The 22,926-nt window shown below is 48.4% G+C and overlaps 1 protein-coding gene across 1 annotated transcript in view; it reads right to left on the bottom strand.

Moving 5' to 3' along the window:
* DIS3L2 (DIS3 like 3'-5' exoribonuclease 2) overlaps window positions 1-22,926 on the bottom strand; it is a 176,822-nt gene that overhangs the window by 35,516 nt on the left and 118,380 nt on the right. The window contains 1 exon segment of the mRNA XM_059822865.1: window positions 4,404-4,483. Coding sequence (XP_059678848.1) covers window positions 4,404-4,483 — 80 coding nt within the window.

Below are 22,926 nucleotides of genomic sequence, written 5' to 3'. Positions count from 1 at the left end.
CTGACACAAACCCCAGCTGCAGCAAGGAATTAAAATGAAAATCATTGGCAAGCTGCAAGCTGGTCTTTCGGCAAAAGCAGCGTCTGTGATGTGAGGAAGGGACCTCAAAAAGAGACCAATACCTGGAGATTAAGGGAGCAGGAAAACCATGTTAGAGGAGAACCAGCTGGGGACAAGGAAGCATCACAATGCCCTACAAATATGGCCCACAGAACAGGATGAATCTTGACAGGGATTTATAGCTCTTCAGCGCGTCTGGGATGGCAGGGACCCTGAGCACTGCACCATCTGAGAAAGGAAACAGTAATCAGAGAGTCTTGGGAGGGAAGACAAAGGCATTTGAAGGGTCAGACTTGCTGTGGGTAGGTGAGCAGAGCCTAGGAGGTCTCCAGAGAAGTGTCTGGATAGCGACAGTGAATGCAGAAAACAGGCTGAATCTTCTATTTCTTGGATACAGCCAAAAGATACTAAAATTCTCACAATTAATTTCTTCCAGGGGGATCTCAAGTAGGCTTTGGCTCTTCCTGCATGCAGGCTGGAAGAATTCTTTCATGATCATCTGCAACCTTTATTGATCCCATCCTTCCCGCTGCAGGGCAGCTCACAAGAGTAGGACCAGCCGTGCTGGGCAGACGGGCTTCAGAGCAGACAGTCAGTACTTCTGCAGCACAGCGGTACCATATTCCTAGATCGGGAACCGGTGAGTGCATGTTGTAAGATGGGATTCATGAGCCATGGTGGATGCAAATAGCCTTGATGGTCTTTTACTGCCTGGTTGGGTTTTGCAACTGGATCCTGTGCAGGGCCAGGGAAACCCAGCCTTCACAGAGGCAGTGGCAGAAAGCCAGTCCCACCCTCAACACCCGACTTGTGCCACAGTCACGCGGTGGGACAGCTGGCAGCCTGTGAAGGCTGACAATATGCTCCTGTTCCAAATGCGACCTAGCACACGTCACCAGCCATCCCCATCTGAAGGCACAGCGCTCCCGTCGCAGGACAGCCATCCTGTACCAGCTCAGTGCAGCGGCCCAGTGCTCTGTCAATTCTACTGACTGATCCCCATTAGGGAGAATTTAAGTAACATGGCTTAAAAATGAGAAAGCAGAGGTCAAGTTCTGCGTGAGGTCAAGTCATTTCTTCTGCGGCCAGGAAGGACTGAAGGGCTGGGAAGCACTGGCAGCCAAGGGGAAGAAAGTGTCTGGATCTGAGCAGGGAAAAAGGGGAGAAGTGATGTCCCCTGGTCTCACCCCTGTGACTGCAGGGGCAGTGACAGCCTCTCTCCTCCATACAGCTCCAAGTACAGCATTTGGATCACTACTGGGACTATCAAGGGCCATCGGATACCAATGCATTATAGCAGGGGGTGGAGGGGCGAGCAGCTGGCTGCTCAGCACCTCTTCTGCTCTTAATCAAAGGCTCCCAAGGCTCCGCTGAGTCCAGTCTCCCCAAAGTGCTTGGCACCCAGGGTGTGACAGCAGAGTGGGCGCCTGGCAAGCACTGTGCCCATGAACGCTGCTGCAGGCAGGCAGGCAACAGGAAGCTGCCGGGAGTGGGCAAAAATTCCTTGGCAGGGTTTTATCATTTTAAAGGGAACAAATTCCAATTGATTGCCCTTGTAAAAGCCTGCACGGTACTTGCACTTCTAGCCTAAGCAACAGAAATTTTAATTGCTCTGGTAATTACACTTTCAGCAATGCTGTGGTCCTTTGTTCTGCAAGTGGGAGGCCAATATCCGCTGTTCTCCGGTGGCCCCGTCTGGCTGCAGCTTGGAACAGCATTTGCCACTTGGAGGGGAAGGGCCACTCCTCTGGTGACCAGGGTGGCACTGAGCCTTGCCACGCACAGGGCCGCTCACACAGATGTCTGGGACACCAGGCACACTCCCTGGGCCAGAATGGGTTCCCGTCGACTGGGATCCCCTACGCTTCCTCCTGTTAAAGCTGCTGCTCGAGAGCTTCACACACCTGCGTTCCTGCTGCGAGTCTATCCCCGGCGCAGGTCCCAGCCCCGACGCTCCGTCAAGGACGCTGGGCTCTGGGGTGCACATTTCCAGTCTTTCCCATGCATGAGCTTGCCGTGTGTCGCCAGCATTTCTTCTCTGGGCCGTAAATGGCTCCAAAACATGGTGCAGACACAAACCTTATGTTGCTTTAACTTCTAGATACATCTTTAGAAGGATGCAGAAGAGCTGTTATCCCCTTGGGTCCCCTGAGTACCGTCAAAGCCTGGCTAGGCTTGGGAGAACACAAGACCTACAATTTACCCTGGGAAATTGCTAAGGAAAAGTTATCACGAAAATTGCCACGCTATTGTATGGATAACAAATTAACCCTATGAAAGGCCCAGTGCTTGAGAAGTACTGTCTCTGCTTGGCTGAGCAGGAGCCGCGTCCAGTGCTTCACTACACTATTCAAATGCAATGCTCTATCGCCAATAAAGCTGCAGCGCACATCAACTCCTCCAAAATCACCCAGGGTACAACCAGAACCGAGCACACGTTTGGCTCAAGGGCATTTTACCTGCGAGAATACGTCAGCCGTAGCACAGACCTTCACGCTTCAGTTCACCGGCCAAGGATTATCGGAGGCGCTGGGCTGGACGCACAGGGTTTAGGCGGATAAGCATGCGTGCAAACTTAGCAAGGCTTTCCCTGGGAAGTGCGATCCTGCTCCCCCCAGGTTGGTCAAGCAAGCTATAAAATACAAAGCATGGGGCCCCGCAGGGAGGTATAACTGCAGTTTAGATTCGTCAGACACACACAAAGTCTGGGTTTACTTGCAATCCCACTTATCCTGCCTGCACCATATTTTTCCAACTCATGATCCCAGCTGGCATGGCTTGGGGTGGCTCAGCTCCCACGCTTGCCAGAAATGCAGGTCACAGCCACACATCTCTAAATCAACAGCTGCCAACATGCTGCAGCTACTTTGTCACATGCTGGACCACTCACAGCTAAAAGCAAGGTTTCCAAGCGGAATTGCTATTGGCCTTAGCGCTTAAACAAAATAGCTCCACTCCCATCCCCAGAGTTTCCTCAAACAATGGCACAAAACACCAATGAAGCCCGGGGAGAGAAGAGTTTGTGGCAGAAAAAAATGCAGCCGCTGATTTTTGAGATATACGCCACACAATTAGAAACACTGGATCTATAAACATCCTTAACGAACTCCAATAGGTCTGGGGGTTTTCTCTTCCTCACTGTCCATTGTGTGCTGCCGCCTTTTAAAACCTCAAAAACAAACGCTCTTCCCTTGTTGATTTTATGCTTTTGTACTGAACCACACGTTTCCCTGTTAGCTTGGTGGTGCTGGAGGTACCAGCTCTGCGCATCCATGCCTCTGGGGCCAGGATAGCTGGGATGGGACCATGTACCACATCCTAATAACGCATCCACAGGTGGGAAGGAAGAACTCTCAGCTCTTCTCCCAGAAATTATCTCCCTTATTGTTTAAACACTGAGATTTCTCTGCTTAGAAAGGGGTAGGTGCTGTTTGTGGATGCCCCTCTTCCTCATTGGGACTGTTCTCATCAGCATTTCAGAGCAGATCTAATTACAGGCTGTTCCGTTCATTGACAACTTCATATACCCTCCTTTTTTCAGTTAACCTTCAAAAACTGGCAAGAAGCAGAACTATATGGGTGGAGGTAACAGGCTATGAATTTATGACATGCTGGTATTCAGGCAAAGTAACCCAGTGTGAACACAGAAATATCCTGAACTGTGCTGCTGCCGTCAATTTGATAATGAGAATGTGATTTGAAATAAAAACATCTTGGGTGCCAATTTACTACGGCAGCTAGTAAAAATAGGCAGAATACCTAGAAACTGAGGACTCTGTGCTCCAGACACATCCAAAGTTTTAATATCATAAGGTACCTTAGAAAAACAGAGCACGTGGCTGCACTGGGGCTATAGTACCACAAATGAAAGGCCACTTGGTGAACCCGTGCATGAGTTTTAGCAGAGAGAATGGGGTGCTGTGTGTCTGTAGCTGAGCAGAGGTGAGGGCTGCCCTATTTGGGGCTGGGCAGCCTTTGGACGCTTACCCCCAGCCCACACTCCCAGAATCACCCCAGCACAAAACAGTGCAGGGTCTGGGCTGCCAACACCCCTGGGCAAAGGGGTGAGTTCTGCCAGGGCCCGTGGTACCCAAGAGCTGGCCTTTTAGCCAAATAAAAGCTGCTTTTAAATGCTGCAGAAAAAAGGGGGCTGCAGGGCCTCGTGCATTTTAAAGGATCTGGCCTTTACAGGAGCTGTTCCCAGTTTCAGGTCAAGCCTGAAGCCTGCTTTAATCTACTTTTAAGTGGTACAAGCAGTTGTCATCCCTCTGCCAGAAGGCAGGGCAGTCTCCTTTCAATGCACCTTCCCCTATCTGCTGTGCGCAATCTTCCATGGGACTTACTTGTTGCTATCCCGGTACTGATAGATATAACAGCCTTGAGGCATCCCGCTCTCCTGGTCCAAGGTAAACGAGAGCTTCAGCTGCAAAGAGGAGATGGGGTGGGGGAGAATGAAAAGAGAGAGAAAAAAAAAAAGCAACATTTTAGGCTCTCAGTCATCACAGCAACTTCAAGCGAGGCTTGTGGGAGAAAGCTTAACTCACCGAGACTGACACGCAAACACCGTGGCCTGGAACATACCGCAAGGTTCCAAACCTCAGGGAAAAGTCACATGCATTGCAGAAACCTCTTGCTTTTTCCACCCTTTGTTACTATAAAGTGTTTGTGGTTCTTCTGAAATGCATGGGTCATAACGGTTCACCCCTCCAAACCCACCCACACACACCACCCTTCACCAAAGCGATTGCGGTTCCCCTCAGACACTAAAGAAATGAGTCTTCTCCATCGGCAGCTGTAGTTCCCACGAGTCTTTCTCTGAAAACTTTCCCGGCTCCATCTCGTTTCTCCAGTGCATTAGAACAGAGGAGAAACCACAGAGGGAAAGGTGACAGATTTTTCCTTCTGTGCAGGGTTATTAAAGAGCTGTTAGAAGGGTTTGCAGTTTGGATCCGTGTCCGGCAGGAGGCTATGATGTGACCTGGAAGCTGCTTTCTTTGCAGCTCCAAGAAGGCGTTCGGCAAGGGCTTTCAGATTTCAAACATGGCTCATTTTATTTAAGGGGGAAAAATTAATCCTCTTTCAACAACCAACAGAATGGTTCTGCGGGGAGACTTTTTTGCTGAAAATGTCTCCAGCGATTTTATACACTGAACTGCCTAGAAAACAGCACAGGGCTGAGCCCTGCAAGAGCCCTGCACATCCAAGCAGCCCCTCATTCCCCAGGGGAAGGCTGCTGGCCCCTAGACCAGTGTCCCACCAGCTCCCACAGCCACAAGGTGCAGCCCCTGGGCTCTGCAAAAGGGCTGCAGACCCCGACCAGGAGCCAGCAGGCTGGGTAAGAGAGGCAGCATCCTTCAGAGCAGGTAGCTGTGGTCTTTATGCGCTCAGCGCTTTGGCTTTTTTGGGGTCACAGAGATTACTAACAGCAGGGCTGTTATCACCGCTGGATCATGCAGGACTCTTGAAACGGTCTGGGAAGACCACTGCAAGGGCCAATAGTCGAAGGAGGTTTGTTATTATGAGCCTGATCTTTTTAAACAGGGAAAGGAGGAGAGAGCAGTGTTGAACCACTCCATTTGATCACAAGACTTCTCTCCTCTGGGCTCCAAGGAAATTGGTACCTCAAATTAACGGCTTATTCAGGAATGAACACAGAATTAAAACATCTTTCTCCCGTAGGCTGTTAAGAAACCCTGTGTGCTGAATCATTAGATGGTGCGCTGATTTTCCCTTCCCTAAAGGGTAGCAAAGTCATATGCTGTGCTCTCACTGACCCAAATAAAACTGCATACCATGAAATCATCGAAAAATTCACCATCTCGGTTACTGAGTTAAGAACCGAGTACCAGGCTGAGGCCAAATCCAGCTGATGTCCCTTTATTTCTATGCCCCTAACTCTCTAAGCCGTTCTGAAACACAGTCTCCTGCGACAGCATGTATCACTCGTGTCCATGCTTTGCATGTATCCATGGTACAAGTATCATGATTCATACGGCTGCCCAGTTGGCAACCTCTTATGCTCTCAACCCCTACCCCTTCCTGCAGGCTCTGATCTCACTACAGCTTCGCAGATTCCTCAGATCCATTTTGGAGACTGGTGGCAAAGGCAGGACTAGCAGGGCCAGTTGGGGACATTTCTTCTTGCCAAGGTCCATGAAGGCAGGCTGCAGCTCCACCCTTTCCAGGTGCTATGATGGCACATGGCAGCTACCCCACAGGAGCAAGGAGGTCAGCAAGAAACAAGCCACCTCCCCAAGGAAGACAAATGAGTGTCTTGCTATGGGACGGGCAAAGGTCACTTGTCCATAACCAGAGTCCCCCAGGGGAGCTGCCCTGGTTTGGGGAACGGAAGGAGGAACTGGGAACTGCCCAAAGCATTTTTCTGGGCCAGGTTTTCCAAACCTTTCCTGCTAGAATATCAGAAAGCACCTCTGAGGCAAAAGGGACAGGGGCTACCTCGGGCACAGCTCCACCTGGTCCTGTGCTTTGAGGAAAGGGCACTGCACTGCAGAGTCACTAGAGAAGAAACACAAAAGAAAGTGAAAAATGGGGCAAAAGTGTGGCTTTGGCCACTTCCAATAATATTTCTGATCAGGGCAAACTCAGGAATGCCTGAGCCTCTTGTTTGCAGCTCTCAGCTAAGCGGGCTTTGGGCTTGCTTGTAACCGAGCATCTCTGGTTACAGCTCACCTGGGCTCTGGGCCCGTGGCACCACCCGGGGCTGGAGTCAGCTCTGTGCAAGGAGACAAGTCCAGGGGAAGGGAAGGAAGGAAAAGGGCTTGGAAGGAAAACAGGCTTGTTTGGATAGGCTGCCGGGGAAAGCTGTGGGGCAATCAGGTATGGGAGGGTGACCTTTCCACTATCTGGGGGGACGGGGTCCCATGGAACCCGCCTACCCAAAAAGGAAAGATCACAGTTCCCAGAGATAACGGGTTTTCAACTTTCTGTTATTTTAACCCTTCTTTGTCTGCTCATGGTATTGCAGACAAATAAAACACACCCTGTTTGGCAGGCTCAGCTGTCTCTGCTTACCCACGAGTGCCAGCAAGGCCTGTGTAATGGGGACTATACACAGATTGACCATCTGGGGCAATACTGTCAGGCAAGAGGATGCTGCTGTCACCCACAGTGACAAGAGGACCCCACTCAGAGAAATGTCAGGGTCAGGCTGTCACATGGAGAGACGTGTAACTAAAGGTCTGTCCTAGCAACCATAGCTCAAGGCAGCCGTGCTGTTGGTGATGCACAAAACCCTGCTCTTCTGCAGATCCGCCCCGCTGATGCACTGTCATGGCCAGCCAGGAGGGGGAAGAGGGGACCTGTGATTGTCACCCAGACCAGGAGTCCTTACAGACCCCGAACGAACAGCCAAGCTCTGGCTGTGCGGCCACCAGTAACGCTTCGGCTGCCTTTGCTCATGTGGTGGCATTCGGTCTCTGCAGAGAGCACGGAGCTCCCAGGCAAAACTCATCACAGGGCGGAAAGAGAGCAGGTAAGGCAGGTAGAGAAGGACTAGCTGAGTGCTGCCAGGAGGCAAACTGGGATGCAGAGGCTGTAAGCTTCCTACTAAGCTTGAAAAGGTTGTCCACACCCACTCGTTATCATGTAGTTGGGTCCTCTCTGATGTTAGAGCGCTCCACTAACCACCCTCAGACACGTGCTCACTTCTGTATGGCCGTGCTCAGCTGCAAAGGCACTTACGTTCCCGGGCACCTCGGTGCTTTGGAAGGTCTGCTCCCCAGATTTTTCCTCTCATGCTAAAGCTAATCTATGAGGCACCTGCTGCCACAGATCTCCGAGAACAAAACTCAAGTGCCCTTTCCGAGCTCTCTGCACTCCCTACACTGCTGCTTCTCTCTGGTCCCATCTTCTGCAGCAGCTGCCCTTTCCTTTTGCCTGTGTTCACTAAACACAAAACCTCTGGTTACTTCTGAATTAAAGAAGGTTGCAGGGCAAGGCTGGGGGCAGGAGAGATGTCAGGAGCTGATTGACCACTTTATCACTCCTCCTATCTGACTTCTGCTACAGCGATCTCACAAGACATCCAGAGCCTCCCAGATACACAAAGCCCTACAAACAAGCAGGCTTTTGCAATCCTCCCTCTGGCACAGCTCTAACTCTTAACCAATTTGACAACATTGCTCCAACGCCGCACGCTGTTTTGAAGCTCCTATTTTGTGTGTCAGTGTTGTCAGAAGGCAAAGGCTTGCCGTAAAGCCACCAAACAAACTAATACCAAGACAAAAGAAAGGGCACTGCTCTTCAAAATACCGGATTTTATGCCTGCAGGGGCAATGGGGGACAGGTTTCTTACAGAAATACAAGTGCAGGGTGACTCCATCACAAGAAAGGCTCATCAGGTCAAGGGATCTTCAGCATTAAACATATGACATAATTTCATTTTACAAGATACTGCTGGGCTTCACTGGGAGAGGAGCGGGAGAGGAAATTTCCCAGCGCCGTACTGTGGTGCGATTTGGCTTGCACTGCCCCCTTCAGTAGCGTAGCCCTGGAGCTCACATGCTAATAAAGATCCCTTTCCACTTCAGTAGCTTTGCACATAAAGAAACGCTCGGCATGGTGCGTGCCTGAACTCAATGGGAAAGGGAGCTGGAATGTAGCCATGCTGAGAACAGAGTGCTGCCTACCAGGCGAGCCCCATCAATAATTGAGATGTCAGAGGCACAGGGAGGTGTGTGAATAAGAGCTGTCAAAAGGAGTAATTGGGATCTGTGTGGATACAGTGACGGATAGGCTCGCTCGCCACCAGACACAACTGCAATACTCCCAAACAGAAGAGGAGCAGGGTGCTGAAATTCAAAGGGGCTGGGGCAGGCTGTTTGATGGGCAAGAGTTGCTGCCTCCATGGTACCCAAAGTAACAAGCAGGAGTGGGCACGTTATCCAGTAATTGGTGATGGAGCAAGAGAATGTACTCACAACATGTGGCTGATCCTTGGTAGTGTCTGGTGGCACGTACTACAGGCTCAAGGTGAAGCTAATGCCACCTCCTTGAGGAAAGTCATCTCAAGGAAAGTCATCTCCTGTCCACAGTGGTCACTGGGCACAGAGGGCTGTGTGCACCTAACACTTGTTCGTGCAATGGCTCCACTCTCTAGATTGGTAACATACTCCCGTTCTCTATTCCTACATCCTTGAATCAGGCAGTTGGCTGACAGTGGGATGCCTCCTTCCTCCTCCTTGTTCCTTCATCCGTCAGACACGGACATGCTTCATCTGCACCCAAGGGTTCCCACACACACTCCTGACAGTGGTAGGTAAGCAGACACCAAACCAGCACACAGACGTGGACAGACGCAAGACACCAGCGAAAGCAGAAAGGCTCAGGGCAGCTCAGTGCACCAACAGTTCTGTGCTGCCTGATCCCTGCAGGGACCCAGTGCCCTGCTCAGGCAGACAGGCCTTGGTGGGGGGTGTTGGGGAAGCTGCCTACATCATGGGGCTTCCTCCACCAAGGCCAGAAAGAGGCTTTTCAGAAAGGGGGAGCAGTACTTAACACTGTCATGGACCTCCAGGCTTGCCTGGGCTTTCACGCAGCCAGCAGCCGTCCTCATTTTAAAGAAAGTTTTAGACCTGCAGCAATTAGGGGCCCAGTCATGCGATAAAGCCTGGTAGCTCCAACAAGGAGAGAGCATGAGGAGCAGCCTTCTGGCTGCTGAAACACTGCCAGTACCTATATTGACTTGACTGGGCAAATTCTGCATGCCCCTTGAGTAAATGGTTTGGCTTGGATCCCCCCGTTCCCAGCCTTGGCTCCGAGCAGCAAACCTCTGTCATTAGACGAAAAGTTTTCTCTACACATGCACTGTATCAGAGAGGTATTATCGGTTCAGCCAAGTAACCAGGTCAAAGATTTCAGCTGTCCCAATTCTGAGGCAATGTAAGGGCATGCTTCGGCCAGCCTTGGTTATAACCGTTCAAGGTAATTCCACCAATGTGGTGGGGTATCCAAGCAGAAAGAGTTCACCCAGGGCAAGGAGGAGAGGCAGACCATAAGCCTCCAAAAGAAAAACCAGGGGAGTGGATCTAAAGATTACACTGAGAACAGTCTCCTGAAAGACAGGGGTTCTATTCTACCCTCGGCACTCATTCATATTTAACACCATCTGAGTGGAAGCTGAAAAAGACTGGTATCAGCTCCCTCTCACAATAAAGGCTCCCCTCTCCAGCAAGCTCTAGAAAGCTTTTTAAGAATAAACTTAGTCATCAAGCAGGTTTTTATGCCCCGCCCAAACTTCGGTTTTGACCCGAAAAAAAAAAAAAGCCCTGAAGTCCTGACACTCACTTTTAAAACCACAAAAAATGAGCCATGCTCCAGTAACGTAATCACAGAGTTTTCTGGCACCTAGTCCCTTAAAAATACATCCATCTGCCTCCACGCAGGCCATCAAACTCAATCTTGTTCACAATGGATTTCCCAATTCCTGCGTGCTGGAAGGACTGCAGCGGTGCTGGCTGTGCTGGCTGGACGAGCCCTTACAGAAGCACAGGCTGCAAACCTCACAGCTGTCTTTTCACTTAAAGAAGCTGTTCTTGAGACTGAAGCACTTATCCTTCCACAAGCTTTTCTGTTTGTGCTGCAGTTCAAAATTGCTGGAGAAAGACCCTGGGTAGAGGCTGAAGAACATGTGGTAAGGACAGGATGGGGGTAATAAAGGAGAGACCAAAAGTCCTACAGTGGAAAAAGGGGAAAGACAAGCAAACTTGCTACCAGCTCAACTAGTTACCTCTCACATTGGGTTGGAGTGTTCCTTCCCATTTGGCTTTGCAGACAGAGAATGGTTGACCAATCTCAGCACCTCATTATGGGACTGCCATTGCTACTGTTTGGAAGTCCTGAACCGGTCCTAAACTAGTCCCATCTCACCCATTGCCTCCTCAGTGAGACTCCTTCTCCCCATCCCTAAATGCACATTTACCAGGTGAAGTTTTATATTCTCTAGGAGGCTCCTGAAGCCGTCCCTGCTGCCCTGTGTCCTCAGCACTGCCGATCCCCAGGAGACAGAGACAAGGAGAAAGAAAATCTGCTGTCCCATAAGCCGGCTCCTTGGGGAAAGGGTGCTCTGAAGGGGATGTCACCAGCAGCTGCTCTTCCCGCCCCACCGTCACCACTCCTGAGACATCTCGACCCGCAAACAGAAATGCAGAGCAGGCGCAGGGGTGGAATCAGCAATGATCATGCTGGGCGCCCAGCACGCTCCACAGCCGGCCAACCTGCACATTCTGGAGCTCATGGGTGTGAGATGATGGTGCTGTGTTTGAGAGAAACTCCTTGCCAGCCTTGCCTCCTTTCACAGGACAGAAGAATGACTTGGTGCAAATAGGCAGCAGAGCAAAGGGTGACTTATTTCTGGGGGTGAGACCTCCTCTCCATTCCTGTTTTGCTTTCCCATCTCGAGGGTTCCCATGCAGAAGGGTTCTCTCTTACTTGCTGTAACACAACACATCATCTTGGGTTTTACTCATTCTGCTCCACCCAAGCAACACATCTCTGTAATGTCTCTTCCCTCTTATGATACTAGCCTGCAAACTACCTCTGTTAACATGCTACAAGATCCACGCATGTGGCTAAAGGACAATGTCAACCTGAAACTCAATCCAGCCTAGGAAATGGAGCTGAAACTCATTTGGGGTATTACTCCAGCCTGGATCCCTCTGCCCATTTTACAATCCCATAGTCTACTCAAATGTTATTCCTCTCCTCTGCTGCTGCCTGCATTATACAACAGCATAAAATACATGCAAAGCCAGTGAATCCCTGACATACGGGAAGACAAGAGATAGCTTTGCTCCCTTCTTAAACTAACCTCCTAGGCCAGAGGTTCCCAGCCTGGGACCCGAAGTCACTATAAACTATTACTAAATTATCCCACAGGCTACAGCAGATCTTCCTCTCCAGATATCTCCCCTGAGATGCAGAGAGGACCCCGGGGTCTTCACATCATGGGAGCAAAGTCACCAACATGTGTTTCCTAGCACGTACGAGGGCTGCTCTGTTGCTATCTGGTGGCCCCCAAAACCTCTGCTACAGGTGGTCGGGCAGTGCAGCAAAACCAGAAAGAAGCATGGGTGGATCCTTTGCAAAGACACGTGGATGCTGTCATCAAAATGACAAGCTGGCATCATACCCTTAGCTTTTATTTCACAGCTGGAAGTCAAAGCTGAAGAGCCTTTCTGGAAAGACAGGGCAGGAGACGACTTTTGTCACTTGGCAAAAATATAAACTGCAAATGAGTTTATTTTTCAACATTCACACTTGCCTGCATTGGAGGTTTCAAAGACAGTATGCAATCCGCGAAGAAAGGGATCCAGATTTATTTAGAAAGAAGGACTGAATACTTCCGTTCACTTTATAATTTATAAACTGGATGAGCTCATTCTCTAGATGCATGATTAGGAAACCACAGGACTAAAATACAGATTATACAATTGCAAAGGGTTTACATTGGTGGATTAAAAATACCTTCTTCAGAAGCTAACGAATTGTGACACCGCACGGCATGCTCTAGACCACTAGGGAACTGTCAATGAAGTTAAAAGTATTTTCTACACATACATAAATTTTAAAATAAAAGCAAAACATCCCTAGGAAATGCCACATAAAAAACTGTGACACTAACAAGATACATGCCAAATTTCACTGCTTGGCTGTCTTATGTTACTCAGAGCCTGTCTCTCAATCTCTCTTTAAAGCACTCCCAGCTCTTGCACTTCTCCCAGCCCCGCCAGTGCTCTGACAAAAGACAGTTTCACTGATTTCATCTTGTGCAACAACAGAGCCTTCACAAGCTGGGCTTTACCAACCTCACTAGAGAAGAGAGGTTTTGGGCTGCAGAAAATTCTTGCATTTTGAAGGCTGATGATGACTTACAGGCTTTACGGAGCCGCAGGGGAACAGTTAGGTCCTGCCCAGTCCCAATGGCCTCTTCTTCACCTGGGAGATATGGAAATTCACTTGGGAAAACAGGAATTTGGGAGAGCAGGATGATCAAGACTCTAGTAAGAGGCTAGATTGCAATCAGGAATTTGAAACAACCCCAGAGACTCACGGAGAGGCAGGGCTGACTCTTCTCAAAGCCACTACAGTTGCTGGTAAGTCAAATCTCCCTGTCCACAAAGAAGCTGATGGCTGAAGGGCAGCGCTTGGACACCACATACCTTATCAAAGAGTGAAAATTCCCCAGGAGAGACCAGAGGCCAACAGCCAGAGGCCAGGGGAGCAGCACAGTGACCTGTAACTGGTGTGAATGGGAACAGGCAAGACTGGGCTCTGCTGCACAAGAGGAGAGATGGGAAATGCAGCCACTGACACCACACTGCCCAAGCCCATGGGCACCAGCAGCCAGTACACAGCCTGGAGAAGGGGAGCATGACACCAGCAGCACCCACCACTGACACCCAGGACTGAGAGAGACCCTGGGCCTCATAATCCCCAGCTCGTCAGAAAGCTCAGGGGCTGGCAGAGCAGCAAATACATCCACTTCTCTGAAAATCCTGGAGCAAATACACCAACCAAGTGAGTTAAAGTAACCATGAAAAAAAGGAAATATTTCTCACTATTAGCAAGGAGAGAAACTTTAAGCGTATGGCTGACGTAAAATCTCCCCTAAGCTGACAAGTGTCAGCAGCAGAACAGACAGGCATTTCTGTGCAGCCACGGTGCCTGCAGCCTGCCGGTCGGTCATACCCGGGACCTGAGGGGACCTGTGGGACTGACACCAGCTTTTTCACAGGGTGAGCAGTATAGAAATCCATGTATATGCCATTTTGATCTGATAAAGAAAAGCAAAGCCTGATCAGAAAGGGATCCCTAAGGCGTTTCTGTCCCAAAACAGTATGTGAGAGCCTGAAAGACTTAAGAAAAGCAATCAGTGTGTTCCATGATGGCTTTAGATGAAAAGTGACACAACCAGGTGGAAAACCCTCTCTAAACTCACTGCTTGGTATGTCATTATTAGAGGGTACTGCAGGTAACAGGTCATTATCCCCAACTGCTGCTATTTCAGACACTTGACAGTCATGTCTGAAAACAGGTCTTAACTTACTGACCCTAGGTTTAAGCAGCCTGAAGTTTAACTTCACGCTTGGCCCTGCTATTTTCTGAGAGCCCGCAGTCAGTAGAGAACAGTGTTGCAGAAGTGAGCAGCTCCCAAGAGGCGGCAGATCCAGCCACTGATGGATGCATAGCGCTGCTAAGGAACATAATGCCACGAGGGAAACAAGACATGCAGCTTGCAGGCAGTTTCTTTAATGGAAAACAGAACAAGAATACCAGCAAGGTATTCAATCATTTGATGAAAAGCAAGGGGACAAACAGCCCTTCACAAAGTGCTGGATGGTTTCTGAGAACTGCCCCAGCCCCACACCAGCGACAGATCCCAAAGCAGTGATTACCTGAAGGAGGACAGGACACGGTGCTGTCTTCACATGGCTCAAGCCACAGGGAAAGGCAAGGTAAGAGCTGTGGGTGCAGATGTCTCTGTGCATGTGGCAGGAGGAAAAATGGTTCAGTGTCTCTTACTGCACCCAAGTATAGTACAACTTTTATTTTTTTCCCAAGAGCCTCAGAGGATGCTGATACACATTTTACAAATCAGCCTTTTGTGTCTTCCCTATGACTATTTTGTGTCTTCCTGTAATATGCCCAGTCGTTGTCATTGCTGTTGGGAAGATAGAAGGAGCCGAGGGCAGATCAAACACAGCAAATCCTATTTTCTTAAGTTTGTTAATGCTAACTGCTTCCCCTGCTAAGCCACTAATGGAGCTGTGAGAACCCAGGAGCAGAGATTAATTCAGTGCCCAGGTACTGCCTCATGCCTGGAGGGATTTCCGGAGAGTTGCACGGGAAGACAGACGAAAGCTTGTAATACCCTCCATACAAGAGATAAACCCATTAAAATATGAACAGCCCCTGTGCTGACGTGATAAGAGCTCTGCCAGGTAACAAGAGAGATCACAACAGGATTTCTAGGTTTAGTTATATCTGCAAGCCATTAAACTGGCGCTGGGCCTATGAAGATGCAGAATGCCCTGATCACACCACGCTGATCTCAGTTTGACAGCCATGCCATTCTCCCCCATCCTGGGGTGCTGCTGTGAAATACCTAGCAGTCCCAAAGTCCAGCCCTAGCATTGCTGACTTGAGCTTTGCTTGTTCTCTGGGGACGATCTGTACTCTGTTGCAGCTTGTTACAGCCTGCCAGGACTGCAGGCAGCTGTACTGTGCCCTTAGCCAAACCTTCTCCCCCCCACACTGTTAGCAGCACGGGATGGGAAGGCATCTCCTGCCATACACACTCAGCCCACTGCCTTCCGCAGAGCATCTTCTCCACACACTGCATGCCCTAAAATGCCGGCCAGCATCCTGCCATGGCAGTGCCAGCTCCCTCCTCCCCAGGCAGGGGCGGGCTGCGTGCCACAACCTCTTCTACCTTACTTAACCAAATCTCACGGTGTGCTTAAGCATGGTGGTTCAGCGCATGAGATCCAAAGCTTTCCAAGGACATCCCTGACAATTCCCATGGACAGCAAGAGCTGCCGCCATTAGCACAACCGCCGCTGGCTCCTGGGCTCCCCCAGGGACAGGCTGGCTGTGGCTCAGCTGAATTCCTCTGGCAGCAACCTGCTCCTGCTCACTCTTTCCTAGGGACCTCGCAGCTCCTCTGTCACAGGGAAAGAAGGAAACAGGAGTGGACGGGGGCCAGGCAACTTGTCCCAGTGAGCCCAGAGCCCGCTGGCAGCGGGACGGGCACCCTGCCCTCCAGCTAACCCACGGCCAGCAGTCTTCCTCCAGCTCTGACACGGCTGTGCTTCAGTGGGGAAGCAATTTCTGCATGTAGACGCTTTGGAAAGGGCTCTGGCAAGGTTCACTCTGAAAAGGTGCGGTGTAAAATGTAAAGTATTTTTGTAGGGCCAAATTGTGTCAGAGCCCGCAACGCTGCTGTCGATCCCCAGGTTGGAGCGCAGGGGGTAGGATCGGTGATCTTCTTCCAGCATTAACGCACAGCAGGCTGTTTACAACCCTCTATTCCGCGCTGTTATTTAACATATGTAAGGGGCTCGACATGGTTTATGTTCAGTAGTTGTGGTTTCCAAGCAGGATTGCATTTCTTCAAAATTAAGATACATAATATTTTAAAACTATTTTTAAAACCAGTCACAAATCTGCAATCTTTTACGTCATTCCTCCTTCCTCCTATCAAACCCAAACCATAACACACAGTCACAGAAGACCAGCAAGCTCACGGGCGAGAACTCGGCTGCAAGAAACGCGTGTGCGCATGCATGCGCACAGGCACACACACACAGAGGGAAACTCAAAGCTGTAATTCAGTTAAATTGGTACAAGCTATGTTTAAGGTTTCAAAGACATCTGGGATGTAGTTCACTGTTTAGAGTTGTGGGTACCAGCACGCCGTATGTGAAGAAGGAGAATCTAAGAGCTGAACCAAAGCATGAGGTATTTATTTAACAATCTGTCTCAGCAAGTGTAAGGAAATTAAAAGGTTTCCTGCCCTTGGGAGTTCAGCATACTAGCAACCTGATCATGTATCATCCTAAAATCTCATCCCTGCCTTCCCTTGCCCGGGACTGACCCCATCCGCTCCTAAAGCAACTCATAATGCAACTGAATCTCTAATTCCCATTTTTAACATACCCCTCCACATGGCAGAGTCGGCTGGGGCAGGGAAGTCTTAGAAAAATCTTTAGAAATCATCATTAAAAGACAGTCTGTAAAGCACCGCTCCCTAGATATGCCTGGCTTCTGTGGAGCATGGCAGCTCTTGCAGAGCTCTCTAGTTTTTGCAGTAGTTTTGCATAAATCAGACTTTCCAGTTTCCCAGCTTGATGAACTTGGGGCTTTACTGGGTTAATTTTGTCCGGTCAGTCCTGGAATTGGAGTTGTCCATACCAAAGCAGTAAGTTTTAAAGGCAGAAACCAACACCATATTTTACAGAGACAGTCAAGTTCTTGAAATTAGTTATTTATTCCAACAATATTAAAAGGAGACACACTGCTTTCTCAGTCATTTTTCCATTCGTAGTATTTTGTTTTGTTTTTTTAAACCCATAAGCCTAATCCTTAATTCCTCTATGGAAAAGCTGGAAGAAAAAGATCACAGGGACAAAGGATCAGCCTCCTAGAGCATCCACTGCACTCGCCCACCCTTTGGAGAGATTGCTGGGCTTGATGTTGAGATTATTTTTTTTAATACACTCTGAAATTAAATAAATACAGAAAAATTTCTCCAGGCATCTGTATTAGCTTGTGAAGGAGACCCAGACAATGCACGGGAGGCTAGAAAGGAGCCAGTAAATTCTAAGAGTGTAGAACAGGAGAGGGGATTAAGCCTGGTGATTAAATTAGGCGATGCATGAATACATTCCAATGCACAACATCACTCAAGCACTGGACAAAACATATGGCAACAATGGAAAGCGCTGCCCACGAGGTCACCTTTAATATGATTAGCCATGGACGCCTGAAAGGAGATCTCCCAAGTACCGGCATGCTAACACTCCTTTGTGCAGGGTGGAGAAGCACCCTCTGAAAGCCTTTGAGGCTCCGTGAACCCCGCACAAACGGCTGCTGTGTGTTAAGGGATGTGCCCAAGTCCATTGAAAGCAGGACAAAAAAAAAAAAAAAGAGCCTTGAGGCCAGGCGAGTGTGGTGAGAGCGGCTTTTGTTCCCTGCTCACGGGGCACCGGCAGAAGCTGTCCTCAGGGTGTCCTGCCTGACAGCTGGGTCACCCCATGGGCTCTCCTGTTCCGCTTGGACTTTTCAACTCCGCTGGCCCACATTCACCGGCACGGCTTGCCTCTTTGAAGGGGGAGAAAGCGCCTCATCCATCACTGACACGAAGGGAGTTAATTCACTTCTTTACAACTGGAAAGGCTTTTGCTGTGAGCAGGAGGGAGTGCAGGAAGAGTAATGAAATCCAAAAGGGAGCCAAATGATGCTTTCCTCTGCTAGACGCCAGCGCTGGCAGCGCTTGCTGCTGGCACGGCCCGTGGTGGGTGAAAGGAGACTCTTTTGTGGTATGCCATTAGCTACTTCCAAGGCCTCAGTTCATGTTTACCACAGTCGCTGTGTTACTTCACTTGGTATTTTTTTCCAGTCCTATTGATCGTACTGCAGAACTGACCGAGTCCGTTTGGAAGCCTTGCTCACAGAAAGCAGAAACAAATTGCTTTTCGAAAGGACTATTGTTTTTTTTTCCCTAAACCAAACCTCACACTGCTTTCCATAAACCCAACCTATGGCTGAAATCCCCACTGAACGCTGAAGAGCAAAGGTCCCTGCTCGGCTTTGCCCACTCCGGTTATCGCCCAGCCGTGCCACTCAGCCCCGACGCGGCAGCGATGCCACCAGCAGCGGGAGAGCCGAGCTATGCTGCCCGGACTGCACTAGAGGGCATCTCGCACCCCGGCATTTCTCCACACCATGCAACACTGCAGGCACTTCAAGTAAAACCCCGTTACAACAGCAGCCAGCAGGTTGTCTGGTCAACTGTAATGAGAAGAAACACTCGATGACATTAAAGATAATATCATGTAAGTCACTTTGCATGACTACCTTGCTGTGATCAGGTGAGCCCTTCAGACTGCTGAACTCTACCCCAGAGGACCTTGGCACACTCAGACGAGCTTCTCGCAAGGTTTCTGCAGGCCTTTAGTATTTCAGATTCCAGGCAATGACTAATCAAGGACACGTGAGGGACAGGCCCAAGGGTAAACTTCTTCCACATGCTTTGTGTCTGCACGGCTGGGTGGGTGAAAGTCATTGGAGACGACCCCAGGAGGAACTTGCTCTGGTTACACAGGTCCCAACAGCTACAAAGGCTCAGTGACAAAGCAACAACAAACAGGGCACAGGATGGCTGCCAGCTGAGCTCCTGCTATTGCCAGGAAAAGGGAAGGATCATCTCCTAAAGCCCTTTCCAGCTTTACATTTCCAGGATGTCATAACTGCAGCTCAAGCCCTGACACAGCACATCCCAGGCGCCGCACTGCCATGGTTGACATTCAGCAAGCTGTGAAATGCCTGCCCTCTCATTACAAAGAGTCACCCTGGACCCTTCTAATAGATCTCATGGGCACTCATGGGATCTGCCAAGGCTGAAGATCAAGCCAGTTTCTAACGAAACAAGGTAGACCAGGCAGCTGCACACTAGTTCTAAAAACATTTGGGGCAGCAGCTCCATGAAGCAGGGTAAGATTTTTTTATTTTACACAAACAAAAAATACCCTCCCCAAACATAACTTCTTCAAAATGAAAATTAATGGTAGTTGGGAGAAATCTCTGTGGTGGCACCCATTTCTTGGCTATTTAAGCTATTTTCAGTAAGTCTTTGTCCTTTCAATTGTATTTTGTACCCATCACTACGCTACCTCTATTACAAAGGCTACTTATAGCAAAATCACTGATCCTCAGCGCGGGGCCCAAAACAAACTACAGACCTACCAAACTACAAGACCAAGGATGAACCAGGCCTGCAACAGACCAAGCCAAAGCTCTACAAGAAATTCACTAACCCAAAGAAGTCAGTTGTAGAAGCTGCCTGCCTTTCAACAATTTTCCTGAAGGGATGAAGCCCAGATGATGTTACTTTGCCCAACTGCTTGGGGGTTAGGACAAGTCCTCTCTTTCCTGCAGTGCTCAGCTGCAGACAGTAGCTATGAACTCAAAAGGAAGAAGGTCAGCAAGTTCATCCTAAGGAGTAGCCACTTTCTCCCTACAAAGTGGGCACACAAGGGCAGGTTTAACGCACCTCCATCTGCTGGATTTCTTCATCCCAAGAAGCAATGTACATCATTTTGTTGGTCCTGGCATCTGGAGACCAACTGGCTTCTGTGCTGGGCCCGAGCTATGGAAACTCCATTTAGATGCCATATTTCTATCTGCCCTCTCTCAGTATTCATTGTCTGCTCTAGACTTTGTCTTAAAACTCCTGGGACACTGAGCAATAGCATTACTCCAGCATGAAGAACGTCAGAGCTCAGGGGAGAAGAGGACTGAACACACCCAAGAGCAAGATCACCCTGTGAGTGGGATGTTCCTCCCACAGGGTTTTATACTGTTTTGCACTCTTTTACAAAAAGACTCATCTGTCTGCTGTCTCAGCTTGTTGCAACAGCACCATGTTCACGGTCTTTAAACTGATTTCAAGGAACCTATACAAATGCTTCTTGAGAATTTGAAAGGAAATGACCACACTGCACAAGGATTTCAAGGTTTGTTCCTTGCTTAAAGGCTATTTGACAGTAGCACCCCTTGGCACCACGTTATGGATCCATCAATACGCCTACCTCTTACTCTACCTAAACATGAGAAACCACAGAATCACTATGGTTGGAAAAGACCTGTAAGATCATCAAGTCCAACTATCAATGCAACACCACCATGCCCCTTAAACCACGTCCCACAATGCCACATCCACACGTTCCTTGAACACCTCCAGGGATGGTGACTCCATCACTTCCCTGGGCAGCTTATTCCAGTGTTTCACCACCCTTTCATTAAAGAAATTTTTCCTAATATCCAGCCTGAACCTCCCCTGGCACAACTTGAGGCCATTTCCTCTTGTCCTGTCGCTAGTCACTTGGGAGAAGAGACCAGCACCCACCTCTAACTTCCCAGCTCATTTAACCACCTATATATGTTGCACACTGGCTTATTTCAAAAAAATAACTAAAGAGCAAGGTAACGCGAGCACAGTATTAGGGACTATCAACCATCACTTTCAGTAATGTTTGAAAATAATAAAAAACAGAGAGCTGAAGTGAAAATTCAAAACCTCAAAGTAATTTCAACCATACATACATGAGAAGGGAAAAGTTTATACATGATGCAACAGAAAAAATGACTCACTTTCCAAAATGCCAAAGCCTTTTTTAGTTCATTCTGTCTTCTATACCTGCTAAACACATCACTGACAGAGAAATCATTTAATAAATTGCTTTTTTTAAAAAAAATCCCATTTTAGCTATTTAAGCATTTTATTTCCTAGTATTGTGGGTCAGGTTCTACTCTAACATGCTAATCAGAAGCAAAGTGCTAGCTCAGTCAGTGAGGTTTCTTCTCAGAAAAGAAAGGAGAATCTTGAGATTAAAACAGAGACCTTGAAATTGAGGTGAAACTACAGTCTTAAAGCTAATGCAAAACCTCCTGTTGATTCACGGGACTGAGAATTTCTCAGTCGGAGGGCTAATCTCAGCATTGCCATGAGATACTCAATACGCTACAGCTCTGCAGTCCCCCAAGGTAAGCAGGATCAGAGGGATCAAACCCACGACGTGGCCAGTTTACTTCAATTGTCAAGGAAGGCACAAATTAAATTCTTCTGTATTCAGGCTAGATTTTTTTTAAAAAAAGCCCCAACTAATAGTGACTGCTTGGTTAGTTTGCATTTAAGTGACAGAAACAAGTTTTTCAAGTCCAGTTAAAGGAATTACCCACAAAAATCCCTTCACAGTGATTCTGCATGGCTGGTTTCTTCCAGATGTCTGAAGTCTCTCAAACCACTCCAGTCCAACAATCTCTCAAGGCTGCTTTCTCACTGCCTCTTGCTTAGTTTTCAAGTAACCATCAATTTAATGGTAGCCCATCACAGATGGGCAACGGACTGTCGCCGGCTTGGTTGGTAACTAATTAGCACAAATGTAATATATCTGATACCAGCCTAGATCCAAACTGGAGAATGCATTCCCTTCAGAGGGCAAAGTTTAATCCTACTATCAGGTTTCAAGGCACTGACAATGCAACAACTTATGAATACGTATCTTTGGGGAGAGACGGGTATTTGTGTCTCAAGATGGGAGCAGGAAGCAACAGGGAATCACAGTGTCTCCCACAATCGAGTACAGTGCTGCACAAAGAAGGAGCTCATTCAAGCAGGAGGTCCTTCTCAAATCTCAAGTATGGACAAATCTCAGCAACAAAGTGCAACGTGGACCAACAACCTTATCTGAGATGTCATGCTTCATGCTCCCATTTTACGCAATTATGTATTCAGGGGAAATCTACACTCTGAATTACGCTCATATGCTTGAACAACTTCCTTATTACCATATGAAGATGTAGAGAAGGGCAAGATAAACTATCTAGGCTACTAAAGACAGATTCAAAGCCACTTGCTTTCAAAACAAAACCAAGAGGTTGCTCAACAAAATGTACTCCCGATGAATCACTGCAAACTTTAGCAGGGCATATAATTTCCGGACACGTGGGCTTGGACTTGGAATATTTAAAGATAAACCAAGAGGTGGACTTCAGCAGGTGCTGGCCTCCTCGGATGGGGCAAGATCAGCTCCGTTCTCAGCTCAGCTGATGGGATCTTGGCTAAGACTCTTGTAGCCTCATTTGAGAGGGCTGTGGAAACCACAGGTGCTCTCTGAGCTTCTTTGTACTTCAGCATCCATATACTATGGATGAGAAAAGATAAAACATCCCAGGACTCAGAAGGAGTGATCATGCCCAGAGACACATGATAAAATGAGTTGTGGTCATGAAAAGCAAGATTTTTTTTCCCCTGCTCTCACTTTGGAATTGAAATAAGAAATCACAGAACTGCAATGTCTGAATCTTTCATCTCCTTCCAAACATTGTCTTTTGTCATTATACAATTAGCCTTTCTTCCATTTATTGTTAGGTAAACAGAACTGGCTCTGACAAAGAGCTGCTACATCTTCACCTATGGCAGACTGATCACATTTGAAGTTACATCACTCAACACTCAGTGACTCCATCTAAAGAGAATGATGGATTAGCCATGCAGTCAGCTATAATTAATACCTGAAAAAAAACCTTGTCAAGTCTCTGTTCAAATACGTGATAAACGGAATC

Source organism: Gavia stellata, chromosome 11 (genome assembly GCF_030936135.1).
Source record: "Gavia stellata isolate bGavSte3 chromosome 11, bGavSte3.hap2, whole genome shotgun sequence".
NCBI lineage: Eukaryota > Metazoa > Chordata > Aves > Gaviiformes > Gaviidae > Gavia > Gavia stellata.
This window is presented reverse-complemented; position numbering and strand designations above follow the sequence as displayed.